This window comes from Scomber japonicus, chromosome 15 (genome assembly GCF_027409825.1).
Source record: "Scomber japonicus isolate fScoJap1 chromosome 15, fScoJap1.pri, whole genome shotgun sequence".
NCBI lineage: Eukaryota > Metazoa > Chordata > Actinopteri > Scombriformes > Scombridae > Scomber > Scomber japonicus.
This window is the reverse complement of record NC_070592.1, coordinates 11530340-11546478: the sequence shown is the minus strand read 5'-3', so window position 1 is coordinate 11546478 and position 16139 is coordinate 11530340. Positions and strand designations below refer to the sequence as shown.

The window sequence follows — 16139 nt, the reverse complement described above, 5'->3', positions numbered from 1 at the left end:
CTACAGCACAGGACCTCTTGGCACCTTAGGGAAACCAACCTTTTCAAACCAGGATCCCTAATTAAACTCTTTCAGGTGTCATTTTTGATCATATTGGACTCAACAAGCCCTTCAAACTGGATGATGGAATAATTATTAGTGTATAATTAGTGAATATCCTTCTTCATCCATGTGAGTATTGGAGGCAACATGTTAGGAAACCCCTTTTTTGATCTTCTACTTTAACCTGAGTGGCAGGTCTTCACATGACGTCCATGAAATCTCTTTATAACCTGTTTCAAAGTCCTTGAGTGCGTCATTTGAAAACAGCGGGAGTTTTATCAAAGGTTTTTCCTGAAACTGAGACTTTAGCTCCTCTTATCAGTTAGTGAGGAGGGAACTGCTGTATAAGGTAGCTTAAAATTCTTTGGTAAAGATAATCTACTGGTCAGATGGCACAGCTGGATCAAAGTCCTGCTCACATTTGACTTGTTTCACATTTATTTTTTTATAGCTGAGGAAAATAGTTTGTCTTCATAAAGTTAAGAATATTTAAATGTCAATATGCAACTTAACTCACATTAATCAATAGAAACAATACAGAAATAATTCAGTATCTGTATGAAGCAACAGAGTGAAATAGTTACAGTCTCGTTATCTAATCTTTCTAAAGGTGAGTGATGAGGTTTCTGTGTCACGACTCGTCACTATGTTTACACATGAGATACACAGAAGTAACAATCCATATCTTACATTCATTACATAACAATCTTATGTATTCTTTCTCAGAGACCCTCTGTATCCATAAAGCTTGATTTTACAGGTATTTGACAGTTTGGTACAAATCAACAGTTCTATGAAAATATTTACTTTTTAGTGTGTAATTTTATGTGTTAAATGATAATATTAGCATATTAAGTTGTTGAAATTCTGTAATGAGTTTAATGTTATTATATGGGTCTCCTACATTTCTACCATTTAAAAAATGTATAATTAATAATTTCCTAAAAGTAGCTGCTGTGTAACTGGTGAATCTTATAACATTTCATTGACAGGGTTGTGTAATTTGACAAATATGCTCATTATAGAGTTATTAAGAAAGAATGTAATGTACTAACATGTAGTTTGACACACAAACACTGAAAACTTTTTATTATTTTAGTATTTTCTGTCAATTGCAGAGATGTTAAGAGTGTAATTTATTAAGAATTCCTGCCAATTAACAACAAAATGTGAAACTACAGTACTTGAGTGGGGACGTACCAACTAAACCAACTTAAGTTTTTCTAATTGAAACAAATTGCTTCATCTGCTCTGTAAAATACCCTAAAGATACCTGTTGAATATCTGCAAATTTCCATGATAATACGATAAAATTGAAGTGGGGCTACAGGGGAGGGTCCAAAGCAGGAATTATGATTATGATAAGGTATACAAGCAGCACAAAAACATGTAATATATAGAAGACATGACACAAATACTACAAAAACACTAAAGTATAAAAAGTGGAACACTATGTGGCTCAGCTACAATATGCTATAACATACAGTATATGAAGAGCTACTTTAAATACAATTTGCTGACGATACTTGTATACTTTTACATGAAGACTTTGACTTGTAAAGTAGTATTTTACATAGAGATGTTACTGTGATTTGAGCATTTCTTTCATCACTGCTAATCATATAAATTGCATACGTATGTAGACAAATATAAGTTGAAATTTCAGTTTCCACAACAAAACAAACAGTCCCTCTATTTAGCATTTACAAGCAGAACACAGGCATTTAAATCATATCATTTATAACACACTGTCATTTTTTATAAGCAGATATAAGAACATTTTCACTGTTTATTCATATACAGTGTTTGTCAGCAAATATTACTCCTCTTATAAAAGACATTTTATATAATTAAGACTGTGTTTTTACCATATTGTTGTTCATTATCTGTTTATATACCAGCATCCAGTTACAGTTTTAGTAATACATGAATAAACACTTATATCTGCGACATTATAGTGTTTTATAAACCATTTATTAACTGTGTATACATGATAAATAGAGGAATTTAAAGTAAAATGTAGAAATGTGGTACTTTTTCCTGCTAATGGACAGAGAAAATATGTCTTCCCACAAATAATAACTGATTTAAAAACTAAAAACTTGCTTTGGACACGATCTGAAAGGAGTAAAATGACATTTACACAATGGGCATGTTGATGAAGGCAGTGATGATGTCAGAAAATGTCTCTGTTACGCTGCTGTTGTGATGTGGAAGCAGCAGTGACAGCAAGGCACTCAGAGCTGGACTTTACTCCTCTGCCTCCTCCTTACGGCTCAGCTGCCTTTATAAACGTAGACATGAACACAGGAACACTCACAGTCTCCAGCAGCTCACTGACTGAACAGCACCAGCTCTTCCACACAGGTAAGACACAAAGAGACTGTTAGTTTTTAGTATAGGAGAAAAAAACACATAAAAAGTTACATTTTCATCTTTTTTTTGTTTCATCTGCAGTGTCAGTCATGAAGGTCCTCGTGGTGCTCGTCCTCGCTGTTTTCACCGGTAAGAAAGTTTTATGATTTGTCACAAAAGAAATTCACAGAGCAGGTTTTTTTTGTGTGTGTGTGTGTATATATATATATTTACGAACACTTTTCTCTCATCAGGCTGCAATGCCAACATTGTGTGGCAAAACCAGCCCAAACACCAGGTCGACATGGTGAAAGATGCATTTTGGGACTATGTTGCCAAGGCAACCATGACCGCTGAGGACTCCCTGAAGCAGATCAGACAGTCTGAGCTTGGAAGAGATGTCAAGTAAGTTTCTGTTAAATAACTTAATACATTTCAGCTTGAAGAAGAAAAAGTTTACATGACTTACATTTTACTTTTGTCTCTGCAGCACCCTCATTTCTGAGAGCACCGTCGCTGTCAACAAGTTCACCGACACTCTGCGTACTCAGGTGGCCCCTCTGACCCAGAACCTCATGACTCAGTTCTCCAAGGAGGCCGAGCAGCTGAAGACCCGTCTGGAGAAGGATCTGACCGCTGTGAGCAGCAACCTGCAGCCTTACAGCGAGCAGCTGTTGGCTGACCTCCAGAGGCAGGTTGAGGAGCTGAAGAAGGAGGCCGCCCCCTACGCAGAGTCCATGGACCCAGAGGCCCTGAAGGCTGTCCTGCTGCAGAAGAGCCAGGAGCTGAAGGCCCAGGTGGAGAAGAACGTGAACAAGCTGCAGGCCCAGATGGTCCCCTACACTGAGGAGATTAAGGAGAACATGGAGCAGCGCCTGGATGAGTTTCAGAGGAGCTTGATGCCCCTGGCCCAGAACTTCCAGACCCAGCTGACCCAGAAAACCCAGGAGCTCCAGCAGAGCCTGACCCCCTACGGAGAGGAGCTGAAGGCCAAGCTGGACACCAGCGCTCAGGACCTGCAGGCTCAGCTGGCTGCTCTCTGGGAATCCTTCACCAAGAAGACCCAGTAATCAAGCCATCCTGCATCTACCAGGTGTTAATGGGACTCTTGAAAAGTGCAATACCTCATTTTCTATGTTTTTATTCTCCCAGATGCTCTCAAAGGCAAACTTCTGAACTGTGTCAATATTCTCACTATTGTGTGACTGTTTACAAATGCAAGTGTTTATCCGTTAAGAAACAATAAATGGGTTGAATGTATTTTGTTGTGTCTTGGAACTTCTTTAAAATGGGAAATGCATATCAGGGATTACAAAAACGACCCTTTTAGTTAAAAAATTGTCGGCATTTTGCTGCTATGAATTCTTGTACAACACATTACTGCCCAGTCTTTTAAGCATATTTAACCCTATCATTGTGACAAAAGACAAGATTAGTAAGACAAAAGAAAAAAGTGACATTAAATTAACAACATTTCTGTAAATAAATCATTAAACACAGGAAGGCAGAGCAGTAACACACAAGCAACAAACGTATCAGAAAACTGTAAAAAAAAAAAAAATTAATATCACTTTTAACTCTTTTCCTTTTTTTAAACATATTATTGTAAGCATATTGTAGTAAACTGCTGAATTTAAACACTCACTGGCTTCTTTATGTTTATTGTTGAGGTTCATAGTGAGTGATGGTGGTGTATTAGGATGCATTATATTGAATGGTGTTCCTAATATTTTGTGCACTCCATTAACATACATGAGAGGGGCAACATATTAGAAACAACAGTCAATATAATGCACCTTAGTACAGCACCAAAACTTAATACAACCTCAATAATAAACATAAAGTAGAATTATCACCTTTTTTGATAATGTTAACAAAACCTGAACATGTACTAACTTCAAAAAAAGTAGAATTTATGGAAGAGTTGTTGTACTGGATTGAATTATATTGCACAGATGTGCCTAATGAAGTGGCCAGTGACTGTATAGTGCTGTACAATGTAGTGCTCTATCACACACACACCCCCCCCACACACACACACACACACACACACACACACACACACAAACACACACACACACACACACTGATAGCCAATCATCAAAAGCATTTTGTTGTTCAGTATCTTACTTCAACATCTGTAGGAATCGAACTACTGACATTCTGACTAGTGGACAACCTTCCTCCTGAGCCACAGCTGACCACCCAAAAATGTACCATTGCATAATTATTAATGATGATTAATGATGATGATGATGATGATGATGATCATGATGCAACTGTGATACTGAAAATATTGAAACAGCTGGAGATGCATAAAATATAATCGCAGCTTTTAAGGCCTCGAACTGAGGTAAACATTAGTCCTTCAAACACTTTTTGCTTCAGTCATGTGTTCCCCTTTAGTTTTTCTTAACTGGTGACTGTGGAGGTGGCCATGGAGAGAGAGGCTGAGCAGAGCTGGCTCAGCAGGAGCAGCACCAGGTGAGCTGACTAATCAAGCTCTCCTTTATCTCTGCAGTGGTGGCTGGTCTGAGTGAGAGCTGGACAGAAGCGTCTGAGCTGGAGGGAAAAGGCTGCAGTATAAGTTACATATTGTTTCTAAGTTATTTTGTGCAGCTCATCAAATAAACAGCTTAATTGAACTCTCTGTCTCCCTTTAATCTCTGCTGAAGAACCCACAGTGACCTTTGAGTGATTTTTGAACTTTTGATACTTCATGAGGTCAAATTACTCATTAATTCATTAGATAAAAAGGCCATTTTTAAGATGAAGCCTTAAGGTAAATACAACTTTATGTGGCTCCTTTGAGCAGATCCTGACAACCAGGTTTCATTTTTGATGTTGCATCAGTCGAAAACAGACAAACATTTCTCATGAACATAATCATGCACTGAAAGCAGTCATTATGCTACATTTATAATGCCTATATTAGTACAAAAAGTGAAGCCAAAAGTAAACGCCTATTGCTTAAAAGGCAATAAAGTAATAAATGATTATCCTGATCAGTGTGGAAGGCAGCTTATTGGAAGGTTTCCCATCTTTTAAAAGTGGTGTAAATGCAGGCAGCAGTTGTTAAAGCAGACTATGAACCTGATCCAACACACCATGACAGACCTTTGGATTTCTCCCTGTTGTTCTGTAAACAGTACAAACAAGCTGAGAGTTAGGATCAGTTTCTTTTCCTGTTTATCTGATTTCATATTTTTACATTTGAAATGAAGAGAATCACATTTCACACACTGAGTCCTGAAAAAGTCCTGAAAACACTCTGATTTGAGGTCTGAATCCATTCCCACTCTGATTAGATATTTTGGTTGCTCCTAATTTCTGACCTGTGCTTCAATGTGTACTTTGTGTGCGCGACGTGGAGACAAAATAACACACACACTGCAATAAAAGATGACAACAACACAGTTTGTGCTAGGAACTTCGGACACAGGTCAGTGATCCCTCTGACATTTTATTGGATCACATCAAAGTCAGCTCACCTGTATAAATACTGAGTGACAAGCTCAGTCGGTCTCACAGACGTCACAGATCAGGATCACTGAGGTGAGATACTGACTTTTTCTACCTGTGTTCTCCTCTTTCAAGGCTGATCTTCTCAATCATTACTTTTATTAAGATTTTATTATAACCATGTCAAATGATTTTAAATGATTTGTTGTAAAAAGGTGTGCAGTTTAAAGAAAAAGAAATCTCTGCTGAGCTACTTTTAAAAGTTAGACATTTATCACTTTATATCAATCTTTTTTTTTTTTTAGTTTAAGTTTTTTAAACAAACCTGCAACTTATTTTCCTGCTTAGTTGTTGTCTGTTAAGATGTTAGAAAAATGCTCGTCACAATTTACAGAAACCTGTAGTTGTTAAGATATTTAAAAGTCATGTTCTATGTCACCAAAGGTCCAATAATTAAGAAAATTCAGTTTGTTATCATATAAGATGCAAAGAAGCGTAACATAGTTACATTTGAGATGTTACTTTTCTGCTGGACGTTCAGGCCTGAGGTGGACTACAGTCCTAAGTCCACTTCTTTGAGTTTTATTGGTTTAATCTCAGCTGCTGATAGAATCATTTTCATGTTTTATTTATGTTCTGATTTAATAATACTTAACGTCTCCTTCCACTCAGTTCCACTTAGTTACCTAAGTTGGAAGTTTGAGCTTCACTATCCAGAATTATGTACTTGCAGAGTTTCTGATTAATTTTCTGAGGATCGACTAATTGATTAATTGACTGTTTCAGCTTTAACACATATGTAAATTAATAAGTTTCGCTTTTTGACAAATGTGTTTGAAAAAGTGTCTCATCTCTTTTTGGAAGCACATAGAGAGATGATTTATCCTCATTTATCATTGCAGAAGTCCTCTGTCTAATCACCATGAAGGTCTTTGCAGTCATTCTTGCGCTGGCAGTCATCTCAGGTGAGCTCACTGTTAAAATCTCTCACCAGAAACTTCTACTCTGGTTTTATTTTAAAGTGTGAGTTCGGTTCAGACTCTGAAATGTTTTTTCTTTTCTTCTCAAACCAGGCTGCCATGCCAGAAGCATTGTTCAAGATGAGTGGGCGAGCTCCTGGGAGGACGCGGTCGACAAGTTCAAGAATTATTTCACAGAGTTGAACACAAAGACCAATGACCTGGTCCAGAACTTCAGAAGCACCCACATCAGCAGAGAACTGGAGTGAGTCCATTTACATTACCCTGGTGATTTTAGTTATAATGTCTGCATCTGACTTACATAAATGTGACCTTAAATGACCTTACAATGATATTAATACATGATAGACTTTATGAGCTGTAAACTGACAGACCTGCTTATAATTGAGTCTACAGACCAGATTCTTCACAATTATTTGTAATATTATTCATTTTTTAAGATGCCCAACTGCCCAAGCAATTTTAAATATAGTCAGATATAATGAAGGGTCACTGCACTCACTTTTGTTTACCTGGTGTGTTTAAAACCAACAAAATCCAAAGTCCAATGGGGGTGAACTGGTTCAAAACAGGGTACATAAATTAAATCATCTGATCTTTTGGGGCAAAAGACTCTGCAAAAGACAATGCAATCCAATTTCTATTAAATTAGATGTTATTTTTGCCCAAATGAAATTTCTGCATCAAACTTTAACAAAAAAATACAAACTTTCCCTGAAAAGCAGCAATATTAGATAATCTCCTGCACAAATGCAAGCCAGCTGTTTGGTTTCTAGACTCCACATTACATGTAGTCAAATTAAAGTTACTAAAAGAGACTGTACACAAGTATTTAAACTTCCACCCCACCACATTTCAGAAGGAAATATTGTATTTTTTACTTCAATACATTTATCTGACAGCTTTAGTTACTTTTTAAATTAAATTTGACATAAAATAACATTATGATAAGATCAAGAAGTATCAAGCAACATAGAATGAACAGGTAAAGCATATGTAAAGTACTTGAGTCAATGTACTTCTCACAGCACTTTTAACTCTTTAACTATTAATTGTTTATCTGAACCTTTCTGTTCTTATCAGACTGATTCCAGTTTATTGCACTGAGAGAAAAAAAAGTAATAATCAGCATAAAACAAAATGCAGTTAGACATCAGCTGAGTGTGAGGAGGCTAATCAGCCTGTTGCAGTGAGGTGAGATATGTAGAGAGCTGCTGACTGAGGCCTGAGGTTCACTACAGTGTGAAGCCCCCTTTTACTTACGTACATTAAAGCAGATTAGAGGTTTCTGGCACAACTTTACCTGCTTTCAGAGAAGAAAAAATAGTCTACAATAGTCACTACAATAGTCTATGATACCATAAAGTTGTTGTATATACTTCTAGTGTTGCTGGAGTTTTTACCTCTTTAGGCTTTTCATTGATTTAGTCTTTGCTGCTCATAGATTTTTGATTTCTACATTGATTATTTGGATAAATGTGAAAACTTTTAATTAAAGTGACAATAAACACATTTTGTGAGTGGAGGGGAACTTATAACACACCAATAAGGTCTTTAAACTCATCTTTCTCACCCTCCATCAGTACCCTGATCCAAGACAGCATGTCAGAGCTGGCCATGTACAAGGACGATGTGCAGTCTAAGCTGGCCCCCCTTGCTCAGGAATCCGCAGACCGTCTGGGCAAAGACCTGCAGAAAATGGGTGACAATCTCCGCGACCACATGAGAGATGCCAAGGACCAGATGCAGAAGTATGGCGAGGAGCTGCAGACCATGATGGAGCAGAATGTCGATGACGTCAGGACGAGAGTCAGCGCCTACACCCGCAAGATGAAGAAACGCCTCAACAAGGACACCGCAGAGATCAAGAGGTGAGTGCAGTCAATTCTTACTAACTTTAAAAGACATTTGATTGCTTTATTGAGTTTTATTTGGGGAACTTATCAGAAAGATTAAGAACAGGGTGATTTTGCAGGTGCTTTCTCATATATTTAACACTCATCTGCACAAATCTAACACAAAAAAGCTTTTAACTAAATGCATTTTTTCCCCCAGTGTTACTTTTATGAGACAAATATTCTATATATTCATGAGTTGTCATCTTAACAAAGGCTGATGGAGAACTAATGCAATCTCAATGTATTTTCTATACTGTCGGATAGTTTAATCTACATATTTGCAACATTATATAAGCTGATCATGGGGTTGTTTTTTAAAATATGAACTTGTAAAGCAACTATAGCTGAGAAATGAATGCAGTGATTAGGCCAAAATGATTTTTCTCTCTGAATTGTGGTAGAAGTGTGAAGAGGCATCAAATGGAAATATTGAAATAAAGACCAAAATATGATTTAAGCACAGGCCTGATCACACTTTCGTTACAACATACTAAATGCTGAGGTAAAGTGATAAACAGATGTTATTTTGTACTCAATATAAACTGTTCTGTTCTTCTTTTCAGACAAGTAGCTGATTACGTTGTGGAACTTCAGTCCCGCACCTCCGACAACATGGAGGAGATGAAGACACGTCTTGACCCATACTTCGCTCAGGTCCGTGACAATGCTCAGGCCAAGGTCACCACCCTGAACGGCATGCTGAAGACACAGATGGAGACCATCAAGGAGAAGATTGAGTCCAAGACTGAAGACATCAAGGAGGGCTTGGAGGAAACCGCCGAGGGCCTGCGCTCCACCATGGAGGAGAAGATGGAAGAGCTTCGCATCTGGTTTCAGCCTCTGACCTCCATGTTCAGTGACAACTAAAGAAAGTGTCTGGACTGTCTGATAATCCATCCCTCCCTCCCTCCCTCCCTTCAGCTTATCCATTCTGTATCCATCAAGCTTGTTTGTAAAGAGTTTTCAAAAGGTTCATGAATAAAGATGCTCAGTGAAAAAGTGAAAAAGAGGGGAGTTCTTTATTTATATCCACCAATGCCTATATTTTGAGTTGGATTTCAACACGTAAAGGTGAAGTTTGCAGTTGGCAGACCTGGCTTGGCAGAATTGTAATATTTATAAGTATGTTTTAATTAGTGTATAATAACCTGTTGTGTTATCGTTACAATATAATGAGCCCTCTATGTCTATAGATGAAGAGCCTGCCATGTTTTTACTAGCCCAGAACAGATAAACTAAACTCTGGCTCTAAAGATGGCTTTTTGCAGCCACCACTGGTCATTTGAGGCACTGAAGCAGAAAACAGCAGATTATGTCCCCAGGAAATCATTGATTATTATTTATGTGCTCAAACAGTACATTTACACACTTGTTTGTAAGTGATATTGACTGAATTGCTTCAATTATTTACAAACATTAACTTATTAAAGTCACTACATGTAGGAAAATTGTGATTTGGACAAACACCTATATTTTTTATTTAAGTTTTTTCATTAGATTATTTTTTAAATGCAATAATACAATACAAAAACTTATATTGTAAATATACGTAAATAGATAAAATTTCACACAATGATAAGATATATGACACAAGTTAAAAAAATTCAACCAAAGCAAACTCACAATTGCATCCATTTTTACTGAAAAGCTATTATATTACAAAAGATTTTCACAGATCAATAAAAATTTGTTTTTTACAGATCGACAGCCTCACAGAAATATTTTACATTTATGGTTTATGGGTGTTCAGTTGATGACCACATTCAAGTATAAGACACCAAAAAACACTGAGATGCTGACAAAGTTAAAAAAGAATCTCAATTGAAATGAACAAATCAAACACAGATGAGGTTTAATCATCAGACTACAACCTGACTGGCAATGTCTACAAATAATAAAATGTCAAAAATGTACACACGAAATAAAACTGCTCTACATATACAGTATGTGCATCAAATATACTCCAAACAGTAAAGCATCACGCCAACAGGTAGAAAAGGTGTGAACAGTAAATACTATAAACTGACTAAAGTAAAAAACAGTAAACTTTGTGATTCAGTAGCAGAATCATCTCTAAAATCTTCACAGCAGTAACAGACTTTGTCACAAATCTTTGATTGTTACAAGTTATTCAAATAAAAGTTACACAGCCTCAATAAAGGAATAACTGCAGACAGAACTACATCAATAAAAACTTACATTCTTTATGGAGTTATTGAAAGCATTCATGTCTCTGAAACTCTGCCCAACACTTCTACTTCTACTTCTACATCCCCCTGGTGTGATCTATGTAATGTCCATGCAGCTTTGAGATATCTGTAAATGTTTCCGTGCAAATTGTACAGGAGTGGATTTTGTCTACAGACTCGTTGTCAAGTTCAGATGAGTGGCTGTCAGATGAGTGGCTGTCAGATGAGTGGCTGTCAGATGAGTCGCTGTCAGATGAGTCGCTGTCGCTGTCACTCGTATCGCTCGAATGCCCACATGCATCCTGATAATGATCTTGGTGGTTTGGAGGTATAATTGAATAATCCTGAGGTTGCTGATGTGAGCTGCCTGTGAAATGTTCATCCATGTCTCTGATGATGGGAACAGATGAGGACTGAGGTATATTTGAGATATCTGGAGCTGGTTGTCCTCCAGGAAAAGAGGATGACGTGTCGCTGGCAGGTGTAGTGGTGGATGGACTTTGAAATTGCTGCTGTTCCTCTTCTGTATCTGAAATGACAACGGGTGTCTCCGAGGAGATGACAGGTACGACATAAAGGCGGTCTGGGTGAGGGTACCTGAACAGATATTTTTTATTGCTCACTGGAAGACGTTTACGCTGTGATGAAACGGCCCCCTGTTGTGTGTCTTGTGGGGCTCTGCTAGGAATACAAGAGGTGACGCTCTCTGAAGGGCTTTCCTGCTTTTCTTCCGCAGAGAAATGGCAAACCTGATGCGCCTGGAGGAGATCTGTGCTCGAGAACTTGGATGTGCATTTCCTGCAGTGATATGGAAATAAAAGTGGCTCGACAAACCCTGCAGGCTGAGGCACCATTAGACGTGTCTTGTGAGTCTTCAGGTGAGTCCTTAAGGCACTGATATGTGAGAATGAGACGTTACAAGGGAGGCAGAAATGTGAGCTGGCCCCTTTATGTAGCAGCTTGTGTTTCTTCAAGTGTCTCAGGGTGGAAAAACTCTTTCCACATGTGCTACATTTCATACTGTCGTCCTGTTTGTGACATTCAAAGATGTGGACACTCAAGTTTTCTCCACTGGAGAAGGTGTCAGTACATAAAGGACACATGTAAGGCATCTGGGCTGCGTGTTCCTGTAGGTGATCGATGTACGAACCCAGGAAGCGAAACTCCAGATCACACTGGCTGCAGCAGAAAGGTCGGACTGTTTGTCGGTGTGAATGCTGATGCAGCCACAGCTTGTTCCAACTTTTAAAAGACTTTCCACAGCGCCCACAAGAGTATCTGCCACAATACCTCTGAATTAGGTGAAGTCTGGAGGGCTTTTGAGTTGTTTGATCATTTCCTGCACCAGAAAGCTCACCAACAGGATCCGGAGCTGGAACGCCGATGTCAAAGTCATCATTTACGGAGGGGCTTGAGTTGCTTGGCGATGGTGGTGGTGGTGATTGTATGTCTGTGAACTCTTTTTCACCTGCTTCCACTTGAGGTGAGAAGGATGTTTGACCCTTCTGATCCTCATCTGAAGCTTCACTCGTCTGACTCTGCAGAGCTTCTGGTTCCTTCCAGATCTCAGACATAGAGGATCTACATGCCCTCTCCTCTCCACTTACTCTGCAGCAAACAGTGCAGTGACTTCTCAAATCAGACGCAAGCTTGTACTCTTGTCCGCATGTCTCACAAGTGTAAGACTTGCTTCCACTGTGTGTTCTTAAATGCAGAATATGCTGGCACCAGTGACGGTGAAGCTGCTTACATATAGGACATTTAAAAAACACAGGGGTCATGATCTGTCCTTCAACACCCTGAGAAACCAAGAAACCCTCGATATCAACCTGATTTCCCTCAGTGGAGTCTTCTTTCTCAGAGCAAACTTCAGACATTTGATGCGAGCGTAACAAAGCAAAGCTCTGGAAGGCTTTTTCACATCTGGCACAGGAGAAAGGAGCGACCCCTGAATGCATCTCAGAGTGACGTTTAAGCTCCTGCAGCTTGACGAAACCTTTACAACACACAGAGCAAGAATACGGTTTTACAGGCCAGTGAGTCTTTTCATGAACGCTCAGACTTGAAGGCTTACGAAACTTTTTCCCACAGACAGAGCAGGTGTGTGGCTTTCCATCATGTGTTCGTCTGTGCATCTTAAACGTTGCTCTGCTGATAAACTCTTTACAACAAACTGAACACCTGAAAGGCTTATTGTGGCTGGAAGTGACCGGAGACTCAAGACAATCACTCTCCTGCTGGTTGTGTGTGTCTTCAGTCAAAGTGGAGCTCTTAATGTCCTTCACATGAGTCAAAAAATGAACAATCAGTTCATCTTTACTCTTAAATTTCTGGTCACAACATGGGCAACACACTGCAGGGGACTCAGTGTGGAGTTTTGAGTGCTGGTTGAGTTGAGAAATGTGAGCAAATCTCTTGCCACACGTCGTGCATCTGTAAGGTTTTTCTCCCGTGTGGATGCGTTTGTGTACTATGAACGCTGAGATGTGTCGAAATGAGCGACCACAAAATAAGCATTTGAGGGGTTTTTGTGGTTTCAGTTTTTGAGGTAGGGGGTCACAGTTTTTAAGTTCAGAGGAGTGTTCGACTCTAGCGTTGGCTGTCATCTCTTCTGCTTGATCACTGCTCAGTGGCTGCACAATGTTTCTTTGTGTAACAATGTCATTTTCATCTTTTACCTTAAGATTGATCAATTCATCATATGTTAAAGAATTACAGGGATGAACTGAAACAGGAGGCGTAGAGGAATCAAAAGATGCAAGACGCTGGGCTCGCTTTAGCTTCTTTCTGGGATACCATACAGTTTTATTCCTTCGTTTCTTCCTTATCGTTGTCATTATTGTACTTCCAGCACTAACAGCAGATTCCACAAGGCTGATTCTGTCCTGAAATGTTGACTCCGCCTCTGATATTTTGCTTTCATGATGTTCTTGCTTAACAGCATTTAAATCCATATCGGCTATGTCATCAATGGAGACTGCATCTTCCAGTTTTACAGCTTTTGGAGCTTTATCAGACCTAGTGGGTGCTTTTCTTTTCCCACTTTTGCAACTCGTCTTTGGTTTGTTGCAGATTTCGTGGTTCACTCCTGTATCACTTTCAGGTTGCTGCTCACAAGGATCCTGGTTTGGTAGATCCATTAATACCTTTTTCTTTGTTGCCACCTTTGTCTTAACATTTTCCCCCCATGTCAAGTCTGATTTTGGTGCCTCAAAACAAACTGTCAGGGCATTTTTCAGATCTTCCACCTTTGACGTGTCCTCTGACAACACGGCTGCTGAGGATTTCTTCTTGTGTTTGTGGCTCACTCTTTGATTTCCTTGTAGGCTCTTCTTTGCACATGTTGTGATGCTTTTCTCACTTGGTTCTGTTTCTATGATTTCTAGACTTTGTTTTGCCTGACCTCCAAGAGACCTTTGACCTTCTCTCTTTCTTTTAGAGATTACATTTTCAGGCAAAGATGGGGATGTCAGCCCATTTTCAACACTTTGGACGTCACCAGTCATCTTTACATTCTCCTCAATTAACGCTGCAACTTTTGGACATCTCCTTGCTGCCTTTATTCTGTCAGATATCAGCTCCTCCTCCTTCGGCACATTCGGCGTCTCTTCTTGATTTCCAGTGATATTCCCATCATGTGGCTTTTCATTCGGTGGATTTGTGAGAACTTCATCTAAAATATTACTGTTTTTCACCATTGTCTCATCTACCACTGGCTCCTTTTTAACACTCCTTCTGCTCCTGCATTTTGAAACCTGTGAGCTTTTCATGTGTTTTAAATAACTAATTAAACTCTCTTCAGGTTGTGCCGTTACCTCCATCAAACCATTGGCTCCTAAACTGGTCGATGTCACTTTTCTCTGCTTTAATTTCTTGCATTTTGTTTCATTCCTTTGCAGGTTTTCCAAAGAAGTGTCGTCAGGCTCCAATTTAACTGTCTTCCTTCTTCCTGTTTGCTTCACCGACTTGTGAGCTGTGTCCAGATCTTTACCAGTTATTGATGATCTTGAATTTTCTACATCCTCTTCTGCTTTATTACTGATTTCAGCACCACATGGAAGTTTTTCTTCACTGTCACAGATGGACATAAGCTGCTCGTTATCTTTGTGTTTTCTTGGGAGTTTCCTTTTCCTGCAGGGTTGAGTTTTCATGGGTGAAGTATGTCTCTCATCTGATTCCTTTTTTAAATGCACTGGAAGAAAATCCAGCTGATTTACCGGTTGTATTTCATCATTAATATTTAGATCAGGATTCACAGTTTTCTCACTAGCTTTATCTTCTTCTTCTAACTGTTGTTCTTGACTGAATGTGCCTCCCTGAATATCAAAATAATCCCTCTCCTCTTTAATAGGGGTATTTAAAGTTACTGTATTCTTCGGTCTCTGTAGTGGCCTCTTTCGTTGTCTGCTCTTCTTTGAAGTTGTTAGTTTAATTAAAGGCTGAGTTGGTGGTTCACAGTCTGGTTCAGTCTTAATATCAGACACCTGCATTATGGATTCAGCAGCTACGCATTGGTTCATTGCACTGTGATCAGAAAATGAAACAGATATAGGTACATTCACAGGCTCTGCTTTGCATTTTGTACTGTTAGCAGCGTGCTTTTGTGCTTTTTGAAGCTGTGAGGTTGAGATGTTAGTAGTTTCTTTAACCACGGCTGTTTTGTTTTTGCATCTTGGTTTAGAGGTACGAATGATCTTTTTCTCGACTTTCTTTAAAGTATTTGGATGTCTAGTTTTAACCTCCATGTCTTGCACACTGCAGTCCTGGTGTTCAATTTGAAATAATACCTCATCTTTAGGAGGAATACCTGCCGCATCTTCTGTTTTGATGATGGATTTAGGAGTTACAGCCATGGCTTCATCAGACTTAAACTTTGAGTGTTTCTTTTCAGTCGATCTTCTCTTAGGGGCACAAGGAATCACCTCTTTCTTCTTGTTTTTCCCTCTAGATGAAACCTGAGACAAAGATGGCTGCTGGTAAGACAGAACGTCTACTTTGTTTGTGTTGCTCTTTTCACTGTCACCGGGTGTTTCTGCCTCCTGAATAAACGGTTTAGATTTGGACATTACCGCCTTTGTTCTGGGTGTTCGTCCAGCTTTCCCTTTCGACTTTGTTCCAGGTGGATCCTTGATGTGTATTTCTGCAGCTGTTGTGCACAACACTTTTTCATCCTTCTGAGAGACATATGACGCCAAGAAATCTTTTCTGACTTC

General features: G+C 39.0%; 2 protein-coding genes across 2 annotated transcripts; both read left to right on the top strand.

The window, feature by feature from the left end:
- The first annotated feature begins 2507 nt into the window (after positions 1–2507).
- Positions 2508–3469, top strand: apoa4a (apolipoprotein A-IV a). The gene is made up of 3 exons (XM_053333957.1): positions 2508–2547; positions 2652–2802; positions 2888–3469. Exons 1-3 carry the CDS (start codon positions 2508–2510, stop codon positions 3465–3467), a joined length of 771 nt encoding a protein of 256 aa, XP_053189932.1. The 3' UTR covers positions 3468–3469.
- Positions 3470–5859: 2390 nt separating this feature from the next.
- On the top strand, positions 5860–9744 carry apoea (apolipoprotein Ea). The gene is made up of 5 exons (XM_053333955.1): positions 5860–5952; positions 6762–6824; positions 6933–7083; positions 8423–8710; positions 9301–9744. Exons 2-5 carry the CDS (start codon positions 6782–6784, stop codon positions 9602–9604), a joined length of 786 nt encoding a protein of 261 aa, XP_053189930.1. The 5' UTR covers positions 5860–5952; positions 6762–6781; the 3' UTR covers positions 9605–9744.
- Positions 9745–16139: the final 6395 nt, after the last annotated feature.

Bases quoted from the DNA above. Each gene is read 5' to 3' on its own strand.
- apoa4a (XM_053333957.1), top strand. From the start codon at position 2,508: ATGAAGGTCCTCGTGGTGCTCGTCCTCGCTGTTTTCACCG. The intron at 2,548-2,651 runs GTAAGAAAGTTT...TTCTCTCATCAG, and splicing joins CGTCCTCGCTGTTTTCACCG to GCTGCAATGCCAACATTGTG. The intron at 2,803-2,887 runs GTAAGTTTCTGT...TTGTCTCTGCAG, and splicing joins GAGCTTGGAAGAGATGTCAA to CACCCTCATTTCTGAGAGCA.
- apoea (XM_053333955.1), top strand. From the start codon at position 6,782: ATGAAGGTCTTTGCAGTCATTCTTGCGCTGGCAGTCATCTCAG. The intron at 6,825-6,932 runs GTGAGCTCACTG...TTCTCAAACCAG, and splicing joins TGCGCTGGCAGTCATCTCAG to GCTGCCATGCCAGAAGCATT. The intron at 8,711-9,300 runs GTGAGTGCAGTC...TCTTCTTTTCAG, and splicing joins GACACCGCAGAGATCAAGAG to ACAAGTAGCTGATTACGTTG.